We start from the raw sequence: 24,204 nt of genomic DNA on the forward strand, positions 1-24,204 counted from the left end.
GGTTTCTACCAAACAAATAACCCAAAAAGAACACTGCATAACTCTCCATTGCAGATTTGAGAAATAGTTCAACTTTTTCATAACACAGTAACAGATAAAAGCGTTTAAAAAACTCAAAGGCTTTAGAAAACTAAAGACTTGATGGTAAAAACGTCCGACTCCAGACGCAACCAAAATCCGAATGCCCCGTTTTCCTCACTGCTGCAAACAAAACCATGAATATGACAAATTTCAATGACGTGTTTTTATAAATAATATTCAATTTAATTCGAGTTATTACAAATGCTACAACCAATCGTATTTCCTTAAAATGAACATTGCACTGATAGCGCATTGACCTTGTCTTCAGAAAATGTTGAAAAGGTTCACTGGTTGAAAAATTAATGTTCCAAATTAATGTTCTGAAGTTACACAACGACACCATCTCCTGCATGGCCAAGCAGGTGAAACGTAGTCCAACCTGGCTCATTGCGCTTCAATATGTGAACAACGCATGGCACTGATAATTCTACAATACACCTGTAACCATTCCTGGATGCATTATGTGAACATCTGTAGACTGTGAATGAGAGGCATTTCTCAGTTACAGAAGCCCGGAGTATGTATTATACAAACTCTGTCCAATTTCATAGCACTGCGTAATAGCCGATTTTGAGGTGTAGCAAAGCCTGGGTCTATTCCAGGGAGACCATTTACCAGTAAGCACTAGCAAATCATGATTGATTGACTCCGAAGGAAAACAGTTACTTAAGTGATGCCACAGAACAAACTATCCATGCATGCTTACGTCTTGCGATATCCACACCAAGAAATGGCACCATAAAGAGCAGCAATATTTTCTGTTATAGTAAGGACAACTTATGCTCTATCATGCAGTGCTGTGAAGTTGGGTTCTAGCAGGTTCGTGTACTGTGTCGTGCAAAGCGTTTCACCGTGAGGCAAATTCAGACAGTTTTCCAATAATGTTTTTGATTTGCCAAATGACTGTCATACGTGTGAGGATCCCTAAATTATGGAACACGTAATGACTTACTACAAGCACGGTTTAACCTCAGTGAGTGGCTCATGGTCTCAAGAAATTCTTCCGATGGACTGGATCTCAAATCTAATTCACAGGAACTCAAATTCTATCAGAGTAGCCAGAAATAACGGGCATTAAAATTTTGGGGGGGGGGAAATTGGAGGAGGCCTAAACCCTCGCCCCTTCTTCAAAACCCTAACTGCCAGTCGATGGTTTGTTGTACGTGTCTGATATCATAGCAGATGATTGTATCACCGGCGTGGAACTCAACTTGTTGCTGGAACCTTACACCACACTCCATGCCCTTCTGAACTGTGTTGACATCATCTTTAAGATGCTTGAGAGATGCCAGTGAACCTGTGATAAAGACAGCATACGGACAATGTGTGGGGAAAACATCTCTCTGCCTCACAATGAACTAAGAGGTCCACAGTTCAATTTGTTTTGCACATCCCTAAGGACCAGCTGCTGATTGAAGCACTAACTGTGATTCTGGGTTATGGATGACATCTTGGATGCTTGTTCAAACCATGTTCTTTATCCTTATCCAAATTGTCATTTTAGTAAAAAAAAAATAAATACATGGATTATATCTAGCAAGAAATGAGACCGAGGGGTACCCACCAACATGTCCAATCGCTATACACACTCTGGACTATTGTTACCTAACACATCCCCTCTAGATGTCTGAAAAGAATTCCTCATTTTCCAGTGAAACAATGACCAACACAAAGCAGGGGGGTATCTCCGTCTCATATCTTGCATCATATGTCTCTCTGTGTTAAAATTACCAAGGTGAATATTGAACAAAAATTGGCTCAGTTAAGTCAGGCCCATCATTCTCTTCCCATCTAATCCCATCCCTACCCATTCCATTCCAACCTACATCTTATCTCATATCCCATCTCACACCCCACCCTGTATCATATCTTCCCCGTCCTATGCCAGCTCAGAAAACGCACCTCCGCCATGCCCAAGCCCGGTCCGCCCAAGAACCAAACCTCCAGATCTTGTTTTTCAAAGCTTGAACCAAAAAAAATGTTTGTATTACCTTGATGTATTACATCATCATTCCGTAGTAGTTTAAACATCTTGTTTGCATGCAATGAACCTTGGTTTACTCGGCAACCTGCAACAGCCACCTTGCGCCTGCCGACTGAGATGTTGAAATTCTGGATTACTGTGGCTTCGCCTGATGAACAAGAATTTTTGACGAGGTGAAAACAAATACAAAAATAATTATACAAATAAACCACTTTGGGAAAAAAAACTTCAGCTCAATTCAATAAATGTTCAGTTTAACACAGAAATACTAAGGTAGGCTTCAGATCTGTGATTTTTTCATGATGTCATAATCAGCACATCTCTACTGTTGCGTCAAGCAGAGAATGGCAGCACAGTCAGTGAATAGTAATATGCATGTGTAAATGTAATGCAAGGGTCTGAGATGTCACAAAACTGTTGAGGTAGACAGTCTAGATTGTGTCGCTTGGCTGTCACAGTGCCCTTCGTGCCATACAACGATGAGTCGATAAAACCTTGGTTGCCAGAATGAGTCTACATACCTTGGATGTCATGCTCCTCCTTGGGTGGGAGTTTGCTGCTGAGTTCATCCTTGATGTCATCTAGCATCCTATAGATCACTGAGTGCATCTTCATCGGGACTCCTCTATCTCCGGCTAAGGCCTCAGCCTCTGGAGATGCTGTGACATTGAATCCTATCACTATACCTGCAAGGGAAATGCCAAACAGAACTTTGAGAAATGTTTTCAGAAAAATCACTTGAACAGAGTTTTGTGCATAAGCACTGCTGACAAAGAAATTTAGCATGGTAAGGCGCACAGGGTGTGAACCATGATGCAAGATACAGAATTTATAAAATACCAGTCTGTCTTCTGAGTGTGAGTTACAACTCTACTCATAAGCGAGTTGCGCCCTTTAAAGTTTAGCTTCAGATGTCATCACTCACACTTGAAAAATATTCCTCCATCTGACTTTTGAGTTCAGCAAGGGAAACCTTTCTGCCTCGTTATTTTAGTTTCTGGAGAACGAATCTCACCTGAGAATGTGTCTGCCAGCTCCACATCTTTGTCTGAAATAATTCCTACACCGTAGCTCAGCACCTCCAGCTTGCATTGCTGTTGGCTATCGTATGTTGCTAAGGCATCCAGGATGGCCTCCACGGAGCCATCTACATCACCTGTTACCAAAGGTTTAGTTCCAGTGAATAGAGTCCAATGTGATTGTAGTCATTAGCATTCCAGACTATCATCCACAAATAAGTACTTCTCCAATGCACGCCCAATGAGGAAAAAAAGGTTTTCCAACTTGCCATGAGATCAGCCCTTTTAAGATTACCCACTGTACTGCATCTCACGTTTATGATCATTATTTTCCCTGTGACTAACTGACCTTTGATGACCAGGTTGACCTCGGGGTTATCGCTCTTGATGTTCTCCTTAGGCCGTGCCAACCTCTCTGCTGCCCTCTGCGCCCGCAGCACCTTCCAGTGCAGCAGGCTGTTGGCCTGCTTGCGCTCTTTATATGCCCGCTGGTGTTCGGCCGCCCTCCCCCTGATTATGACGGACTCTACTTCTAGCTTCTTGGACTTTGCTGTCTCCTCTCGCCACCTGACAACCTCCTTGGCCCTTTTCTGTCAAACGATTCCTCCAAAAAGTTAGCACAGAGTAATTGCAGGTTAACCTGAAAACATTCATGGAATAATCAGCTTTTTTTGTGATATTCTTCATTCATAAACTTAAGTAAGTTTTGAATGTGGTAAATGATAAGGTTCTTTAACACATAACACAGACAGAATTTAGTTTATTCCATTTTAAGTACTGTAATTTTATCTAAATTTAATATTTTCAACTCTTGCCACATTTTAATCTACACACTTTCAACTTCACGCTTTTGAGTTCACATTGAAAACTAACTGAAGCCATTCCCACTGTTTAACATTTTTACTATACCCATGTATTTAGGACCCTTGCTTTGTTTCATTCTTGTATACAGAACGTGCATTTTGATATCTTTCATATTAAAGCCAGTTTAAGAGCTGAAATCTCTTGACAGCAGCCCAATTCCTTTACATAACTTTGTTTCTGATCGTTTCCTTTTTAGCTATGCCCGGTCTTTTATCAGAAAGAAGATAATGCAATATGCAATATACATATGAAAATATGAAACTATATTTTGTAGCCATAAATAACTTGTGAAAAGACAATGGAAGGAAAGGTAATAAAACAATAAAAAAATTCTGAAAAAAAATTCTTTAGAAAAGGCACTGGCAAACTTGTTCACCCATTTCTCAATTAAATGTTTAGTCCAGAACTCCAGTGAGCCCAGCGGCAAGCTGTTTCCCCCCGAATGCAAAAACCCAGCTGATACCTCCGACTCCACCTCTAGTATCAGGTCTCCAGCACTGGGCACCTTCTTCCAGCCAATCACCTCCACCGGTATCCCTGGCTCCGCCTTCTGCACCTGCTGTCCCCTCTCGTTAAACATGGCGCGCACTCTGCACTGGGCCGTCCCGCTGACCAGAATGCAGCCTCTCTTCAGTGTGCCTCGCTGGATGATGGCTGTGGCTATGGGACTGACGAGAGAAGGAGAGATAAAATATTAGGAGACACAAGTGGACAACTAAATTGACAACTTTAGCCAGTTGTCCGTATAAACCTTTTTATCAGCACATTGTTACAATTAAAGATCCTTAGTTTCAAGCAAGCTGATCACAGGAATAGACCCTGTACCTTCCTATGGTGCTCAGCAGACAGTGACCCCTCACTGGCTCCATGTAGACAAGTGCACGTCATCAGGACACAGGCTTATATCATACAAGTTCTTTGCTGCATATTTCAATGTGGATTATCAGCCTTGTGTGACCAAGAGCTAGGCCAACCATTACTGACTGGATGGAGGTTTGATGAGCTGAGACGAACCACTGTTTTACTAAACTTTATCTCAGAATATTGCTTGCAGATCCAGCATTATCATCCTGAATGGGCTTAAATCTGCATTTTTTAGCAAACCCTGGAAATGCCTACCCCTTTCCTTTGTCGACCCGCGACTCAATGACCGTAGCCTCCACCAGCCCATTTGGATCTCCTCCTAATTCCATCAGCTCGGCCAAAACCACAACGCTTTCACTCAAGGCATTCAGGTTGGTTCCCTGCCACAAGATAACAACATCTCTCATGATGTGTAAAAACCAGCATAACTTTCACATGGAGACAGACTTCCCTCTAGTTTCCTCTTACAACAGGTACATTACCTAAGTCGGTAATTGGCAATTCGTTCGCCCACATTGAAGTTTTATGGGGAAAATTGTGACTTTGTCGGTAGTATGAACAATGATCAAAATATCAGCACACCTGGTATTCAACACGGGATTTTGACTCAGTAAAGTTGATCTCTGTGCTGAAGTGGAGCTCATGAACCCTTCCTGTGAGTTGGTAAAATAACAAAACTTTCTCAAGCTGCCAATTGTGGGTTTTCATTGAGTAACAAGTGACTTCTGTCTTGTAAAAAATCAAGGAAAAAGCCACAGTGAATCATCTCCCATATCTAAATTCAGAAAAAAATTGGGAAAAGATGTATGTAAGTCTGAAAACACAAACTGAAACTCAAGTGGCCATGGCAACACATGAGGCTCAACAAACCAGAACTGGCACTTGAAATTTCCCACTTTTGTTGGTTTTAGGGTGGTGAAATCAATATATGGTCAACCTTGAGTGCTGATATCTCTACAGCCTGCACATCTCCGCCAAACTCCTCCAACTGAATGCCATGGCCTAAGAGATCTCGCTTGGTAAAGTCCTGAGAGAGAACAGAGGAAGAACAGTTCATGCCAACCATGTAATTCATTTCTTGCGAACATTCTTTACTGCAATTCCAGGCATAAAGCAGATTTCCACAAATCAAATGTCTTGAGTGGGCTTTATTAATACAGGTACTCTTATAATATAATGGTTTGAGATTTGTTGATCTGTACATTCTTGTGGTCCAGGTTGACGTGGAAGGAAATGCTGTATGCCAGCGTCTGCCTAAAATTTCAATGGAGTGAGGAAGCTACCACATTGACAAAATGCACCTTTTGGCTGAGAAAAATAAAACGGTTGATGTGGCGTTTGAAAAAAAAATGTTTTCTGTACTCACGGGATCAGCTCCAGGCTTGTCACACTTGTTGACAGCCACAATGATAGGAACTACAGAGGAACAAAAAGACATGCTATCGATGTTTGACTTTTGAAACAATTTGCGCCACATAACTCAATATTATGCAGACTCCATAAAGACTAATGAAAGCCATGTTTGATTCAATATTTCGTTCTTTATTCAGAACATCTTCAGGAATGAAGATGTTCTGAATAAAGAACGAAATATTGAATCAAACATGGCTTTCATTAGTCTTTATGGAGTCTGCATAATATTGAGTTATCTGAATATTATCAGTGGATCACCTACTGGTTTTTGTGCCACATGCGATTGGCATTTACACCACAGGCCGGTGGCATAAGTCTTGTCTTTGATTCAAAATATTTCACCAAGTTCATGTCAGGGAGCGAGCCTGGTACTAGAGAAGTTGGCCGTATATGCATAGCCAGGGTGCTCAAAATTGGCACAAAGGAACTGGGCCTTGTAACAAAAGACCAAATTCGGGAATAAAAGACCGAGCTGCTGGGAATTGCTAATCAATTTTCATATGCTGTCAGCACAGAGTGTTGGCATTAGCGGAGGTAATCCGTCATTGTTAAAAACAGTATACCACTATATGTGGCATTCAGCACCTGCTGATTATCAGTGTGGACGAAAGCACTCCAGCGATGAGCGATACAATACCACTGCACGCTAATCTGGCCACATTTACAAAGCCACCACTGCCATTCGGCAACGCACTGGGCCAATTTCGGGAACAAAGGAAATTATGCAATACCACACAATGAGGGCTCTCTTTACTGGGCGGCAGGCCTGGCTGCAATACTCAGGCGTCAATGGAGGTTGCCTGTCAGATTAGAGTAGCCACCAGACAGTCATTCGTGTGGGCGTAAGTGTCCAGTAAATGAAGATATGAATTTTTGAAGAATTTTGAAAACAGAAAAATCATGAAAAATCACCCGGCAATGCGTCCTGCATGTGCAAACTCCACCTGGCCGGAAGTGGTTAAAATCTTAAATCCCCAAAAATTGGCCTCGACCTTTATCTGTGAGTATTTTTTACTTTTCAGAATTCGGCCTTTGTGCTCATTATGCAAATTTAAACTCCTACTCGGTGAACACAGGCATCACTTAGGACACCAAATCGCAGAACTGTGTGCCCACATCTTACAGAGAACATTTATGGTGTCCAAGTCTATTTAAATTCGAGGTTGCCCTCCCCATAGTTCCCAGCAATCAACTCAGCCTTTTTGACCAAAATGGCCACCTCACACTGAAACAAAAGTAAAAGGTGGAAAATGTAAAAAACTGAAAATAAGAGTTTGTAAAATACTCCGCTTTAGGATTGGTCCTAAAGCAGGCCACACAATGTAAGACTGATGTAGTTTACAGAACACAAGTGAGAGCAATTAATCAACCAGAGAAGTAGTATATTCTAATAGAGACGAACGGTCAGCAATGGTCGCCTTTGCCACGTGTATCTTGATTTTACTTTTTTGGGGGGAACCCCGGGGGCATGATTCAGTTTGTTTCAACCCTAACCTCCGGCATTCTGGGCGTATTTGATGGACTCCCTGGTCTGGTCCATGACGCCGTCATCGGCAGCAACCACTAAGATGACAATGTCAGTCACGTTGGCCCCCCTCTCACGCATGGATGAGAATGCCGCGTGGCCTGGGGTGTCCAGAAAGGTGATCTGTTGACCCGTCGGAAGAGGAACTGTATGCAGCAAGTGCAGAAAAAAGTAAAACGTTTCCTCTGGAGGTTCTAATAGTTTTCCCCTTTCTAACCTGTTTACCTCTAAAAGACCCAGGGGGAGGTGGAATCTGTCCCCATAGTTTCTCCAATATCTTCCATGCTTTTTTTTCATGCTGACAGCTGAGCCTTAAGAAAATTTCCTGTAACATCTCATTTTGATTTGATCATCACTTTTAAGAATGTCACATCCATTGTTCTTGAGCACTGCAAATTTCTACGAGAGAGGTCAGCCAAAAAATGTAACTATTCCTACTGAATATGTGCTAAATGTACGTGGGCCAATGCACAAGAGAGCATGAAATATAAATGACCATGGCGACGAACTCAAGAAGCATGATGGATGAATTGAAACTTCACAGTTGTATTAATAATGAAATAGACTATGCTCGTTACCATCTCTTCCTCTAGATTCTATACACAAGATGCAATATTTGCAATGACATTGCAAGGCATGGGTGTTATGCACACAGACACTTTAGCACCGTGTGCAATTTTTAAAAAAAGGAGTCAGGTAGGCGCAGGGGGTAGGGTGGTTGTATGGAGAGAGTTGCGACATGAGTGTCACCACTGTTGGGAAACAAACTGGCAGGTGTATGCACCAGTGCAAACAGACAGTTGTATACAACAGCTGCATGCTCTATATTACGCATCATAAACAGCCATTTTGTTTCCAAAATCTGAAGCTGGCACTTGGGTGGTACTGCTCTTGCCTTCAATCTCTGTGAACCAGGTTCCAATCCTGCTTGGGTCACTCCGTGGAATGGGTTCTGTGTCTCAACCTGATTCCAAGGGAATTGGTATATTGGTCTAGGGTTACTCCCTAAAGATGGACACTTCGTCGTTGTCTTCTCTTGATAGATTTTTTCAAGCTGGCAAGCACAGTGAGATAACATCCCCATTCATACGATGGTTCTGTATTACTGATTATCTTTGTACTGCACATATGACACTGTCTTACTGAGATACATGTAATACTGAGTTTCAAACATTGCACATGTGAGCACGTACATTTGAACATGCCAATAGAAGAAAACGTTTGAGGAATTATGCGGTTTCACTGCTAGATATAACGATTCATCTACACTGTGCATTATTTGGGTGCAAGGGAGAATAGATTTGTGCTATTCGGCCATTTTTCTCAGTCCACGTCCACAGAGAAAAAAAAGCAATGCAAGAGATATTTCCATAAGTATCTCCAATTCTTGCTTTCTCTCCTTGGGGAAACGAGCTGCTAAAGTTGAATTTAGGCCACAACTTCGTTTATTTATTTATTAATAGATGTTCATCCAACAGCAGATTTAGTGTCAATTTACAGGGTGAAGTGACATTTAAGATGACAATGAAGAAATGTTCAATTTCAGAGGTGGGAGGGAAAACCCCAGATGAAAATTCCAGGGAAACGGAATCAGGCAGGGACTGAAAACCCAATCCACAAGCTGAGCTGGGTGGGATTTGAACCCGGGTCGCAGAGGTGGAAAGCAAGGAAAGAGCCACTACGCCAACCTGACCCCCCTTAAACTTGGACTAACCGAGAAAGGCACCGATGTGCTGGGTGATGCCACCTGCTTCCCCTGCGGCTACGGAGGTCTTGCGGAGGGAGTCCAGTAGAGTGGTCTTCCCATGATCCACATGACCCATAACCGTGACGACCGGAGGCCGTGGCTTCAGCTGGGATGGATCAGGAGGCGGTCTAATGATAAAATAAAAATATGGTTAAGTGGTCTGAAGTTTGTAAAGGAAGAGAAACTACTCCTTTATTTATCCTTGAATACTCTGATCAGTATTCTGTCTTGAAAGTATTTTACTCTATCCTCAAATAGTCAAAAGGAAATGGAATGGTCATTTTGATGGAGATTTAGAGAGAATACAGAATACCTTTGGTTTTTAAAGTGTATGTGCAGTACCAGTGATTGGGCAAATGAACTATAAGGTGCCATTTGGACCACCTGGCAATTAATACACTGTAAATTTCTTCCTTATAGGCGATAGATAATAAGGCCTTTGGAACTGAACGGAGAAACTGACAAGGGATGAGAAATGTCATGCCAAAGCTGAAATTAAGATAACATCCGTCCATTCTTTAGAACCAGCAAAGCATCCTCACCTTCTTACAGTGTCTTTGTTCTCTTTGGCATCGTCTTTGTGCAAGGAGGCAAAGCGGTATGTCATTCCCAACAATTTCAGCACTTCTTTTATCGTTTCCAACTTCAGCACTGCAAATAAATGAAAGTTTACCTCATCGTATCTTTATTCCATTTCTTTACCCAGGGTATGCCCAGTTAAATACTGGTTTCCATTGGGGCCCTGCAATACATTACAGATCATTTAACAGTATGAAGTAAGAAATCAATGTCATAAGGAAAAGTACATTGGTAAAGCATACAACAAACATAAATATTACCAAATACAAGTACATGTATATCTTACAGTTAAAAATAGTGCCAATCGCGTTTGGTTTGAAAAGGGTTTGGTTTGACCAACAATGGCTGGGAAATCTTTTGAGTCACTTTTGCAAAAAGAAACACCTGCAGTCAAAAGCTGAACATAATATTTGAAATTGACAAATCTGTTGGAGAATTTGACTGTTTCAGATATGTACCACGCATTTTCTTCTGGACATAGAAACAAACTTGAACACTGAGACTTTTTTGGGGGAAGCATTGCCATCATTCTGTAAGACCGATATCAACCCTGGTAAAAGGTTGACGAATTTTGTGATGGTCTAATTACCTGTTGTTGGTTTTAGATCATCAACATCTGTTTTCATTAATAAACATTCGTAAACACCATCTGTGAAGAATGAAAAAGACAGTTATAACAAACTGTAAATTTTACACGACTGAGTAAATGTAATCTGCGGAAGGAAAAAAAGGAATTTTAAATATATATGTATCCTATCTGGAAATATTTTGAAAAGAATGAACCAATCAACATTGCCCTCTTTGAGGCCCGCTGATTGTCTTATGACATCTTTATCAGTCTGTGTGGTCCAAACAAACTCAGTGGTTGCACTACAAAATGACATTCATATGTATAACTGCACATGGCCTAGACATACCGGTACATGACAAATACTGACAAATTAGCTTACGAATTAGGTTTAATATCAAAATAATACGAACAAAATAGTTTTTTAGAATTAATTTGACATGATATGCAAACATACTTCACTTTCAAGATTAAATACTGGATGAAGCAGCATAGACCCATCGAATGATCTTGATCATGTCAGTAGGAATCTTTCAAAAGTTGAATATTGAAAAAAAATTCACACTTGAGAGAATTGGAAGAAACACATTTTTGGGAAATTGTTACAAATTTCAATGAACTTCTTTGGTATTTTTGCCAATAAAGGCAAATGATATTCACCATGATTGAACCTAGCAGTACATTACTGTACATGCAGTTTTCCTTAAAATTTCAAGAGTATCATCAATCTAGCAAAATCCTCCAAAAACTCGTAGTAGATTTGGAGGAATCTTAAGGGAGGAGAACTACATGCAGAGCTAATAAGAGAACTATTCAATAACAAACAGAACTGTGAGTGCTTTGATTCCCCTCACCTAAGTCCATATCCAATGCAATGGAAAGCTCCAGAATGCTCATTTTCTCATGGATTTCAATCACTTTCTTCTCTTTCTTCTCCTTCTTGCGTCTTTCTAGTTTTTCCAGCTTGCGTTCAAGCTTTCTCTGGGACGTTTCCCTAGAGTACCTTCGAACTGGTTCACCCTGGATACAACTGGTCACACTCTGCCAGTCAGAGCTGGCAAGGGGAATCAGGTTTCTATCATGACAATAGCGAAGATTCGACCGACAATATTTCTCTGCACGAGCAAAATGTCTCTGGGGCATTTGCGATGGGAGACAGCATCCGATGAGTCGCTGTGATCGTACGCACAGTGTGGGGGCTGAAAATGAAGTCCTTGACCAGAGCGCACAAATTGCGGCTTGCTTCATTAAAAGCAGAGGCCGGTTCTGCATCACTGCCTCCATTTTTATAATCATGCATCACATAACCTGCCAAAAATGAAAAGCAATTTCACAATAAGCCTGAAAATAATTCAGTCATTTGTACAAACTTTAGCGTACAACACAAATAATTCCATATTGAACCATCTCACTTTTTGGGAGTCCAAAAAACCAACCAGTAAACCAAATTTTTTCAACTTGAGTCCTCCATGTACTAAACTGAGTAAAACCTCTGTCCTTGTAAAAACCCTCCTAATAGATGGAACTTGTTAAAGTTCTCCTTTCCACTGTGCTCATCTGACTCTGAATTTTACAAGAAATGGAGCTAGCTGTAATTTATTGTTGTAAATTTCAGAGTCAAATGAGCACAATGGAAAGGAGACCTCAACAGGAAATTACGAGAAAGTGTAACTTTAATGTATTGTTTAGCCTGAACTGCATACAATATTTATGGACTTCTTTCAAAATCCAAGGTCGGCCAGACATTTTTGCTCATCCTTCTGCAGAGCCCTCAGCTGGTCTGGGATTTTAGGCTAACCTGTGGCTGTAGGCTAGACTAGCTGTGGCTGCGGCTGTGCGTTTGAGCAGGAGAGCCTACTTAGTTTCACCTGAAGATCGGCAATTCCAATAACAGGTGCACATGCTCAAGACGCGATGATTCAGTGAATACACTGACCACACCAGGCTTAAACCATGTAAACCCTACTGTTCATGTACATATCCAACACACATGCATACATTCATATGTCCAGTTGGCCTACAGTATGTTTGCCATTATTAACATACATGTACATGTATATTGAACTGTTACATTGTTGTAAGTCCCACTAATCCTTCTGGTAGAGTCAGGTTGGTGTCCTGGGGTTCTTTCGCTTCCAACTCTGCAGTTTAAGTTCAAATCCCAGCTCCTCCCACATGTGGATTGGGTTTTCAGTCCCTCCCCTGATTCCGTGGGTTTTACCAAGAATATTCCTCTGGGGTTTTCCTCCCACCTCTAAAATCTGTAACTGCTTCTCATTCTCTCCTCTCAACAGGTTTCTTTAGCCTTGTGAGCTACAATACCTGGGGCATTTGTTGAGGAATCCTTGGTGTCATTACCAGAAATAATTAATAATAGGGGTGGCAGCATGCAACCTCTTGCCAATTCCCTGAAACAGCAACTTATTTGTAGTCTGATACATATAGGTAAGAAGTAAGCATTCTGGAGAAATGAGCTCATAAAACCTACATGTAGGGAGGTCAAGTGACAAAAGTTGCCCCTGTTTCCTGTATCAGTAATCAGGGCCCAGTATCGATGGAAAAGTATATGAAAGGCCCTGTTAACAGGTTTAAAGTTTATGACCTTATAGTCGCCAGGTCCCCATGGTCCTTACTTTGCCACCTATTGTCAAGTCTAATTGGTTTTTACAGTAAGTGGTGAAATTAGAAACCTGGCTACTATAGAACCACAGGTTTATTATTAACCTTCAGAACATGTTAGAAAGCATGGAGGTAAGGTAATAACATGTTCTAGAATGTCATGTTGAAGCATTCAACAGACCAGTCTCATACTAGCCTAGGCCTAAAATATTGTCATAGCCATAGGGTTCGTGCACAAGGTGCCAAGTAGGTCCCAATGTCCCTCATTTTCGCCTATATGCAGGCATGGCAGGTGGTATGGAACTTTTTCCATTTAGGCTCTACCCCCAGGCCAGCCCAGTCATGCCAGTCTGCAGATCCAACAACAGACTGTTCTGAGGGTATTTTCCATTACTAGTTGATTAGGACGTTAATTAAACATTCAATCATGAATCAATTATGTCAATGTTGTGGGCCTAACGCTAGAATTTATTAGGCCTACACGTTAGTCATGTTCATATGATGTTGGTTATCATCATAGGCCTAGGCCTACATCATAGTTCATACATTGTTACATCATCATGGCAAAGGACCTCAGTCAGTGGTGATGGAAGAAAACACATAAAAACCTTACTAACATGACCAACTACTACTAGCCTAACTTTAGTTACTGGTAAATACATAGAAACCTTTAGTTCCCGGCAACAGTTTTCTTGCACTGAAGTTGCAGTTGCACTTACGTTACACTGTTACAGCAAGTGCAGTATCGGTACGCATCATCACGTCTAAGGAGGCCGCCATATTTGTTTGAGTAGTGGCTGTTTTCCAATACCCGGCTTCGTCCCATTTCAGCTTTGTCTCCCAATAACGACCCTCACTGTAGCCCGGTCTTACAGTGTTCAAATTAAATAGAAATACTCCAGTAGCTGGTTTTTGGTATGGAGTACACTTATTATTGAGTTAAAACTTCATATTAGCAAGCAGAATTTGCGTGAAAATGTCCAACACTGCAGGCTTTTGCCAAGTACAATGTACGTATGGCATTGGGTGTAGTGGTGTGCGTATTCGATAAAAACGCATGACGTTGGGACTTCGGCTTCGTTCATTGACCATTCGCAAAGTCTCCGAGTTACAGCTGTCTTGATAACGATTTTAATTGGCGCCAACTATTTCATCACGAAAGCCTATTCCTTATATATCATTATTATTTGTGTTATTTTGTTGGGGGGGGCATGGGTCGGCGAACATTAAATCTGAGTCCTCAAATGCTAGATATAGTTTGGAGTCTCCGCCAACCATTAATTGCCAAGTCGGTGGCGCCGCCCGGGGAGCGGGGGTGGGGGGGGCGTTCCGACCCCGAGGTTGTCCATTTTTCATAAGTCTTTTTTATTACTTCCTGAAGAACGAAGGTACTAATTCACCTACATTAAACAACTAGTAGTCCTGATATGGTCGTACAAGCCGGTCCTCTGTGGCGTAAATCGAGGGCGGGGTGGAGTCTTACACATCATCATCATGACCTGTGGGGAAGGGGGGGGGTAAATTCAAATCCGAGGCCCACTCCCCGCACCCCCCCCCGACAAATCTTGGGTGCATCACTGAGTAAAGCCGAGCTTTCAGAAATAATGTCCTTGTTACAAACCCATCATGCTTGTTAGCCACAGTAACGCGAGAGTACTTTTCAAACTAGACCAGCCATTTCATCAAAACGATTTCTCTATTCACAGTTGTGACCTTTTTGAAAATAAACTAAAAATAAAATAAAGGTTTCTCAACTTCAATCTCTAAACGCAGCTGAATTTATTTGTTTATTCGTTTTATGATACAGAGCGGTCTTATCAGATTCAACTACTTTCCATAAGAGCGCTGATTTATATTACACAAACACGAATGTGAAAATACATTCATTATAAAATATTTTAAGTCAATTTTAAGCTGAAACATCTGCAGATATGAAAATTAAGAAGTATCAAGAGCAAGATATTAAAATTTTATGTCAATTTGAGCTGAAAAATATAGAAAATCTGCTTCAACACCATCACTTATACTGAGCAAATTGGTCATTTAAGTCTGTTTGCTTGGTGGCCCATTTATTCCACACCGGGGACCTATTTTTCTGGCGATGTGAGAAAATTCTCAATAAGATATGAAGGTTCCTAGTTACGTAACTGGGGTAATTTATGTCCCTCAATTATTTTGTCTAGAAGGAAAAAGCACTGCTATACAATCCTGGTCCACCCAGTGCGTGTAGCTGCGTGGAATGTTTTTCATCCTGGTCAAGCACATTTTTCTTAGAAATACATGTTAAACATCGTTGGCCTCATCATTTTCTCAACAGGAAGGGATAGATCTTTGTGTCCTCCTCTTGCGTTATCATTATTGAATCATTTTGAGTGATATTCATTTCAGTGTGCCGACAGCTAGTCCTCATCATCCTCCGCCACTGATCTCAATTTGACAAAGCCAGACCATCGGTTTCTTGCGTCGGTTGTTCGTCTACTAGCAAAAATCTACGCAGCTTAAAAGGGTATGAAGGGCTGTCATCAATAGGAATGTCGGAAAACCTCAGGTCTCTCGAACGCTGGAATAATAATAATAATAAAAGAAAAACTATGACTCTGCTCATATTTTGGGGTTTGTAGCGTATTATCCTTTATCCGATCTGTAAGTGTGACGTCGCCTTAGTTTAAACCACACCCACCGCAGGCACACAGAGCTAGTACTAGCCTTTCGTCAAGGCCTTCGTGTGTGTGTGCGCGCTTGAAGATGGGGCCTTGTGGGGTACCGGAACAATGGGAAGTACCCCACAAGGCCAGTTTTTAAAGTTGGCATGTGGGGTACCAAAATTGATACCCCACAAGAATTTCACGAAATTGGTATTGGGAAATAACTCAAAAACGGGTAAAAGATGGGTAAAAATCCGTCGCAAATTGAAGTGTTTTAAATAAGGGACATACGGTCGAAATTTCAACCAAGGAAGGGGAATTTTGTTTAAATTGGAGTGAGTTGAAATTTTTTGCGTGTTGTGTGGGAGTTTTGTACACGAGAACAAAGGAAATACCCCACAAGTATAGCTGTGTAAGGATGGGTGTGTGTGTGTGTACCTGCAAAGCGACTGGACACGAGAGCAGGCAAGTGGCGCCACTCGTGCATGTGGTCTCCCATCCAGCCGCTTTACAGTTACACAAACACAGCCGCGAAGGCCTTGACGAAAGGCTAAGGTAGTACCGGCATGGAACCGGAAGTTAATGAGAAGCAACGCGAGTGTCCCGTTTTTTTCTCCTCCAGGCCTCCAGTGAGAGCCCCGTGTGCGTGCATGACAGTCACGAACTGGAGCGTCCCGTTCTCGATCTCCTTGGTCATTGCTCGGAAGGCACGGAGCCGATACGACGTGTCATTTGCCCACTGTTTTCAATTCTTGGGTTTGGCAACTGAAGCACCCTTTTTTTCTCGGAATAATGAATTCGGAAATTAGAAGTGCTGAAGTTACTGATCCATACCAAATTCAAAGACTAATACAGACATGTGTTTTAGGTTGTGTTCTTTCAATGGTAGAATGGGGTTGTGCAATAACTTTGACATACCACTCTAAGTTTGATATGAAAAATGCAGTCAAATCTAATTGCAACATATTTTATGTCTAGATTTCTTTCAAAGGAGATAACCCCCACAAGATTTTCATTTTTGTTTCGAGTGTCATAAATGAGTCTATCAAGGGCATATACCGGTACCAAACAAATATAATGACGTTAGAACTATAAAAAAGAGACATATTTCCTTTGACAAGAATGAGATGGGGGAAGATGCAACTTTGAAAATGGGTCAATTATTATTAGATCGATTATTATTCATAAAAGAAATATTAAGGTACAGAGGGGTAAACTTTTAATGTGAGAAAGCGATTTTTGAAGCGTCGAATGTGCATGTAATAAATCAACTTATAATGAGTGAGTGATGCTGTCTGTGAAAATTTCTACGAAATATATATATAAACGTTGGATACATAATACCCAAACCGAAAACCTGAAAACCATTAAAAGTATTAAAAATCCCGAATGATTTGAACGCCTGGGTACAATATAGTTGTAAGCACTCCATGAGATTAAAAATAATTTCTAGTGGCCCAGCAACCCGGTGATAACGTTAATACAATTATTTTAACGCTGTGTCACATGATCCCCCAAGGAATAACTGTGACGTGAACATCATTGCATATTGTAGCACTTTTCCCATCGTGTTGCAATTAATTTCCACTTTGCAAAAGGTCACTCTGTTAATTAGGGGTCCAATTTTTTCCATATTCCTGTCACAGCTGACATATGATTTTGTACTGGTTGAGAAGACATTCTCTAGTTTCCAAGAGTGACGAGTTAATGCAAATTACCTGTCAAACAAATAGAAACAGTTTGAAATTAATTCCAGTGATATTTCCACGCAAAATTACACGGGGCAGATGTGAAAGTGACACACAAATGTCACACCTTTGGGTCCTGAATTTATTCGAAAGTTATTCGAAATTGCAAAGAAACTGACACTCTGGATATTTCTAGTAACACTCGTTCAACTTTGCATTCAAATTTGAATGAGACAGTTGGAATTATAATTTTGATGCGACTTCCTAATTTCATGTTAAAAATATAAAATATAGAAATAAAACTGTGACATTTGGTGCGCTGTGAGTAATGTGACACGGAATAATACCTTGAAAAGTCTGGGATTTTGTTTTCTGTGTTTGAATATAGTTCTTGCAAACTGATTCTATTCCTTAATGTACGTAAGTACAGTCCACAGCTTGTTCTTCCTACATGGATGTTCCACAAATGTTTGTTTTAAAAAGTGGTATACATCTTATTACCGGATACTAAGAATTTAGATTTCAACATGGCGCAAACTGTAACAATTGCGCAAGTGTACTTACGCTTGTTTGAAAACACCCACGGCAGACTGAACGCAGAGGTTGCCTACGACAAAAGCAAACAAATGCATAGACTATTGTGATACATGTTTCAAACAGTGCATTTGGTCTCAGACAGATCAGTTTTAAACTGATTTTTAATTCATTAAAATAAAACATATATTTCAAAGTGATATTAGGAACTTGTGAAAAGAAAATACAAAATAATGCCCGTGTCAAACCAACCAGTACTCTAACAGATCCCAAACTGCAAATCCTGCAAACAGTTACGAACTCCGACTTCCTTCTTTATAAATTCAACAAGCCCAACCTCTTCTAACACGTCCAGTTGGCCCATTCAAAGCCTTCTCACTAATCAAACTTTTCGTGCACAGCCAATTTTTCTTAAGAACAGAGGCACCCACTCATCCCCCAATGAGAACCATGGCTAAACGACACTTCTAAAGAAACAAAACGACTCTAATCACTTTCTTACAGTTGGAACAGCCTGGCCAAGCACAGCGCAGTAACAACCATAATCAGTATAAGGCTGAGTGCTGGCACGACTAGTGCCAAAGTGATAGTCTTAATACCGTCTGTCGCCTCCGAAGATGAATCTGTAATAGGTTGGAGGAAAATGTAAAAATAAACACTTTATTGAAAAGTAATACAATTGGCACAGGCCTCTAATTTCTTTAGGAAAACAGGTAAATTAAGGACACGTCCTTTGTTATACTTCGATGAAGAACTGTAAATAAATGTCAATGTTATTTTGAAAAAGACATTTCAGGATTTTCTTCTTTTACAAAGTGATTGATTAAAAAATGCACCGACGCTTCTATGGTCCTAATTCACGTCATTAGAGCACTTTGCTGCTCATAAGTAATAGGCACATTCATTCCATCAACAATCTGTATCTTTCTCTGTAATATTGGGCTTTTGGGCCGATTAGTTTGGTTGATTTGGTTTGGTTTGGTTGGGACAAAATTAACAAATCCAAAATTCAAAAATTGGGGATCGGGAACAATCGACACATTGTCGATTTCCTCCCAATATCAGGACACAGAGAATTACCAAAATAATACATAAATAATTAATTATCACAAGCGTTAAGTAAAAGACAGCTGACGATTAGTTTAGTTGGTGTTATAAATTCCATGATTTAAATATAATTATGGACAAAAAGTTCGTTCCATTAAAGTTAACATTGCTTTACTGTAAAAACTACAGTCACATTGCGGGTTTCTACGGCAAAAAAACCGACAAAACTCAGCAACGGGTATTAATTAGGAGCTACACAACTTACTGCCTGCAATCTCTCCCCCGGTAACTGTGGTAGAAGTATCGCTCTCATCATACTCGGTTGTGGAAATTTGGGTTGTAGAGGTCTGTTTCTTAGAGGCCCTGGATGCCGTTGTGCCAAGCTGGGATGGTGTTGTTACCGACCGGGCCTGCGTAGTGTGAGACTTGGTGGAGAGCGATGTAATAGACTGGACAGCCGATATGGTCTTTATTGTGACTGGCTCGGCCTTCGTCTGCATTGTAATCACTTGGGTATGCATTACAGGCGGGACCAATGCTGTGATAGATTTGGTTGGAGTTACGTCAGGCCGAGCTGGTGTAATAGTAGGCCGAGCCAACGTGGTTTGTTCCAATTCTTTTGTGGTAAGCTTTGCTGTTGTGAGAGGTTGTGTAAATGTTGTTAAAAGCTGGGATAGTGTTGTCGACCGAGCTGCAGGCTGGGGCAAGCTTGCTATTTGATTTGTGACAGTCTTGGCGGCTGCAGTAGAGGAGTGAGTTGACGCTGCAGTCTGTTGCAGCTGTGTTATGCCGCGATTGGCTGTTTTGACAGAATTTGCAGTTGTTGATAGCTGGGCCGGCTTTGTGGTCTGCGTTGTGACAGAAGTCGTGGCAGGGTGGGTCCGTGTTGCATTGGGCTGAGTGACAGAGGTTGTGACAGGCTGGGTCCGTGTTGCATTGGGCTGAGTGACAGAAGTTGTGACAGGCTGGGTCTGTGTTGTATTGGACTGAAACTGTGTTATTTCAGTTGGTTTTGGTTGTGTTGTAAGCGTGGCCACCATAGCTGTCTTGAAATCAGAAGTAATGGGTTGAGTTGTTGTTTTAAAAGATTGTGTTGTGATGGGTTCAGTTGATGTTGTACGCACAACTTTTGTCGTTGGCTTGATCGTCGTGGTTGGCTCTCGCGACATCGTTGAGTGGATCTTCATGGGCGGTATTGTTGTTGGCCCTAACAAAATGGCATCACTACTATTCGTCGAACCGAGAACCTGCATTAGATCAAGTGCAAAAAGCAACGAGCAGCACAGCATACTTGTACATTTTTATTTATAGGAATCACTTCCCCTTTTATGGAATTCACATAACCTTATTAAGCTTTTTATATTCTTTTTTTTAAACGATAGATAATATTTGGGACCGCAATGGAAATAAGTTTTTACAACTTTTTTGCGTCATCCCTGCTCTTTCCACAAATGTTTTTGCGTTGTAATACTGGTATGTAGCCAAAGTCCTGATATCTTAATTTTATGTATAGTTTTATTGAAATCAAAATGCATTTTATTATTATTTTATCGTATGTGGAAAGGCAAACAAATCAAATCAAGGTAAACTTGGGATTAATACCTGACTACAAATACAGCCTGGAGAAATAAGAATACAATGTAGAATACAACATTTCTGGTCAAGAGTTACCAGAAATGCCAACTAAGCAAAATTAAACTTAGTCCTAAGTGATCAGATTAATACAAAAATACATAAAGTTTACCAAAGCGCCTAGGGCCTAAGTAGTGTGTATATACCGAGAAAGTAAGATAAGTATGCCCGTTTGTCCTTTCCTTTGGTCTTTTTCTACACTGATCTACCACTTGTGTAGCAAAATTTAGTCGGTGTACAATTTATGATACCTTGTACTAAAAAGAAAGAAAAAACGAAGGTTACCCACCTTACAACTGAATGCAATCAGCAAAAACAACACAAAGAGGTATACGAAGTTCATGGTCTTGAACATGCCAACCTTATCTTTGAGTACATTCAAAACAGTAGGACACATCAATGCCAAGGGCGCTTTTTCTGCCCCTGCCGTAGAAGCTTTTGTTTCAAATGTTAGTTGAGGCGACGTCTGCTGGTGTTAGTTGTATTACTGTACTAGTGGCAATGCAGCTCCATCAGTCCGTCGTCAACCGAATGGTCTTCTTTAGCATGATATGAGTCGTATTACTCCCTGCCCCGAGCGAGATGATCCGTTGGGAGTTTAATTTTCCTGTGGCGAAGTTTCCACGTACACCATGACGTGTGCACAGTCAGTGACGTGGGCGTATTGTAACATTATAATCCCTAATAGATACAACTCTAAAGAGATAATGCAGTGTATACAGACTAAACCAAAAGCCAAGTTAACACATCTCGCAAGATTTCTGAATGCCAACTTCCAGAAGTTTCCCAAATATTGCAATTGTAAGTCATTATCCTATTTGCGCACGTTTATTTTCTTGAGATAAAAAAGGTGAAAGAGATCAACAGTTTATGCATGGTAGAAAAGTCTAGGCAATTATAACACACTTGAGAAATATTAATATTACGTGATCTAATGACCTTTGCAGAATTTTTGTACAAAACAAACTTTAAAAATTATGTTGGCCTACCTAACTGAATATTGATTTCTCTTACGTCACAATGTCAGAACAATGCTTTACATAGGAGGCCTGTTACAATTTAAGTAATGTTTTGTTGCAAAAGCAATTAATGATCGATGCAAGGATCTTCTCCGGTACCGGTCAAAGTAAATAATTTCAACTGGAACAGAACCAGAAAGGAACAGACAATCGAGGAAGTGTTACTAAGTCGCTTAAATCCAAGCAAAACAACATAACAGACAACAATTAATTGTGGGAATAAAACACTGCAAAACTGAAAACCAGAATCAAGGGTTTTTAGGAACAAGAAATAATCAAAATTTAATTATATACACTTGACTAAAGAACACTTTTGAGATCAGCAATTTGAAAGAAATATATTCATTACAAAGTAAATTTATTAACCGGCTTGGCCATGGCTGCAGAAGAGGAAGTGCCTCCAAGGGTGGTATTCCGAAGCCGGTCTTCGGAACGTCGTGAGAGAGTTCTTGCCTTGGTCTTGATGGCAACTGGGGCGATCTCCAACATCCCGTGCACCGGTCCGACAGGACTGCTTGAAAGGTTGTTGGGTCAGCCGGCGGGAACTCGGGCTCGTGGACCCGTCGGGTCAGGTCGCAGGGCGTGGCGGTGGCGAGGAGATTGCCAGCAGTCGTTTGGCTTGGCAATTTAGACGGAGACCTCGGCTGCACGATCAACGATCACTCATGACGCCTGAAGACTGTAGAAACACAGCATATGAGGAAGGGCATTGCCCACGCCCTCAAAGTGCAAAGCTCAGAATCCAACGAGGAATATAATTCCTGAACTTTTAAAGTCCAGTGTGGTCAGACCCCAGCGCGGACTACTATTTGAATCCAGTGACTGGGCCTCCACTTACTAGTTTACATAATATTCAGAAATCTTAATCTTTGCAAATTCTTAACAGAAAGAACTGTTGTTAACTAACTGGTAACGCATATCCAAGCAAAGTGGCCACGCAATTGCGGGAGAGTCTAACAGGTATGAGTTGAAATTCAGGAGGCAACATAACACCCATTAGCTTCTAGGCAGAGGCACTTGCTTCTCCCTCCTCCCCCGCCCCCATAGAGAAAATGAATGTTTAAAGGGTCAAAGAAAAGGCAGGGTAAAAGGAACGCGGATAAAAAATAAGGGTAAAAAGAGCAAATGAGACGAAAGTCACCAGTTTGCTATATATTTATATTTTGTGATCCCTTAGGGGTATTAACAAGAAGAGGCGTCATGGTCGATCAGGACCGATTGTAGCACTTTCTCTCTAAATCAAGGGCGTGGGAATTGTGGCTTCCAACACGGGTTTACTTAGTCCACAAATACCTCCAACTTGTGGGTTATTTTGCAGAGGCTAGCGGGGACCTTTAGGGTGTCTTGGAAGGGGGATAATTAAGAAGTGAGGTGGCTAATAAGGGTGAAATTGAAAAAAGCTTTTCTAGTTGTCGTGATCTTCACCTGGCGCGTGAAAGCGTAGAGCCGTTTTCCAATACCTGACTTCGTCTCCATTTGAGGCTTCATTTTATTTCAATTTGTATATACCTGACTTTGAAGTCTAAGCTCAAAAGTAAGTCAGATAGTGTTTCATGAACATCAAATTAGATGCTAATAGTAATGTATTACAGCATTTACTTTGATCACTTCACACCAAACGCAGATTGCTTTCGAGACAAAGCCTGAACAGAGACGAAACCAAGTAAAACGGCCTAAATTGTTGGGACACTTGGCAATATATAGCCATACGATCTCCAGTCCCGATCCCCACTCCCCTGGTCAATGTTATCCTGTCCAGCGGGAGCGCAGACGGCGCGCATAGACCCAACATTGTGTCTACGGTGCCGTTTGGCCTATTTTTTCTGGCGTTATTTGCGGAAAACAAATGCCAGCCAACTGTTACGTATAGACAGATGTACATTTCGGGCAAATTGTACAAGCAAAAGTAGGACAATAGTCCATTTTGTATTGTGCGTGTACAGTCACAACTGTTTTGCAGGAGGGCATCGGAGACGATGTACCATGGCATTACTTTCCATAACTGTGCAAAAAATAAATATGGGATGGTCAATACTTGCATTTGATTTTTAGAAATTTTCGAGAAATGACAGGTACATTTTGGCAGTATTCTATCTTGAGTTGTGAAAAGGGAGTACTTGACAACGTAATGGTGACTTTTTGCCGTGCCATTTTTGTAACTCCGAATACCGATACTAAACCTGTGGCCAATGAGGCACCCATTAGCTATAATGACAACATTAAGTTTCAGTCAGATCAAAATATTACTAAATCTAACGTGGGTTAACGAGGGGGAAAACCCGAATGGCCTATGCGCCTTTTCCGGCGACAATGAGGTAAAACCAAAAGCTTTAACTATCTTGACATTTAGTGCAATCTCGATGTCATTTTCTGTTG

The 24,204-nt window shown here is 41.0% G+C and overlaps 2 protein-coding genes across 4 annotated transcripts; both read right to left on the reverse strand.

Annotated features, from left to right (window-relative positions):
• Positions 1-240: 240 nt before the first annotated feature.
• Positions 241-14,244, reverse strand: mtif2 (mitochondrial translational initiation factor 2). 2 transcript variants are annotated; one of them, XM_022249128.2, is made up of 15 exons: positions 13,983-14,244; positions 11,499-11,952; positions 10,666-10,725; positions 10,040-10,148; positions 9,465-9,625; positions 7,720-7,896; positions 6,179-6,228; positions 5,750-5,839; positions 5,068-5,192; positions 4,412-4,616; positions 3,434-3,674; positions 3,081-3,221; positions 2,587-2,751; positions 2,073-2,213; positions 241-1,378 (listed from the first exon to the last, which is right to left on the reverse strand). In XM_022249128.2, exons 2-15 carry the CDS (start codon positions 11,938-11,940, stop codon positions 1,209-1,211), a joined length of 2,277 nt encoding a protein of 758 aa, XP_022104820.2. In that variant the 5' UTR covers positions 11,941-11,952; positions 13,983-14,244; the 3' UTR covers positions 241-1,208. The 2 variants fall into 2 exon arrangements, with proteins under 2 accessions (XP_022104820.2, XP_086995996.1); XM_087139870.1 differs by having other exon boundaries at positions 13,932-14,048.
• Positions 14,245-15,018: 774 nt separating this feature from the next.
• On the reverse strand, positions 15,019-21,489 carry LOC110986874 (uncharacterized). 2 transcript variants are annotated; one of them, XM_022249146.2, is made up of 5 exons: positions 21,099-21,489; positions 19,443-20,424; positions 18,633-18,753; positions 18,161-18,203; positions 15,019-17,626 (listed from the first exon to the last, which is right to left on the reverse strand). In XM_022249146.2, exons 1-5 carry the CDS (start codon positions 21,204-21,206, stop codon positions 17,549-17,551), a joined length of 1,332 nt encoding a protein of 443 aa, XP_022104838.2. In that variant the 5' UTR covers positions 21,207-21,489; the 3' UTR covers positions 15,019-17,548. The 2 variants fall into 2 exon arrangements, with proteins under 2 accessions (XP_022104838.2, XP_022104837.2); XM_022249145.2 differs by having other exon boundaries at positions 15,019-15,823; positions 21,099-21,486.
• Between the last annotated feature and the right edge of the window lie 2,715 nt (positions 21,490-24,204).

This window comes from Acanthaster planci, linkage group LG01, assembly GCF_054643075.1.
Source record: "Acanthaster planci isolate LZ-2023a linkage group LG01, COTS_SCS, whole genome shotgun sequence".
Taxonomy (NCBI): domain Eukaryota; kingdom Metazoa; phylum Echinodermata; class Asteroidea; order Valvatida; family Acanthasteridae; genus Acanthaster; species Acanthaster planci.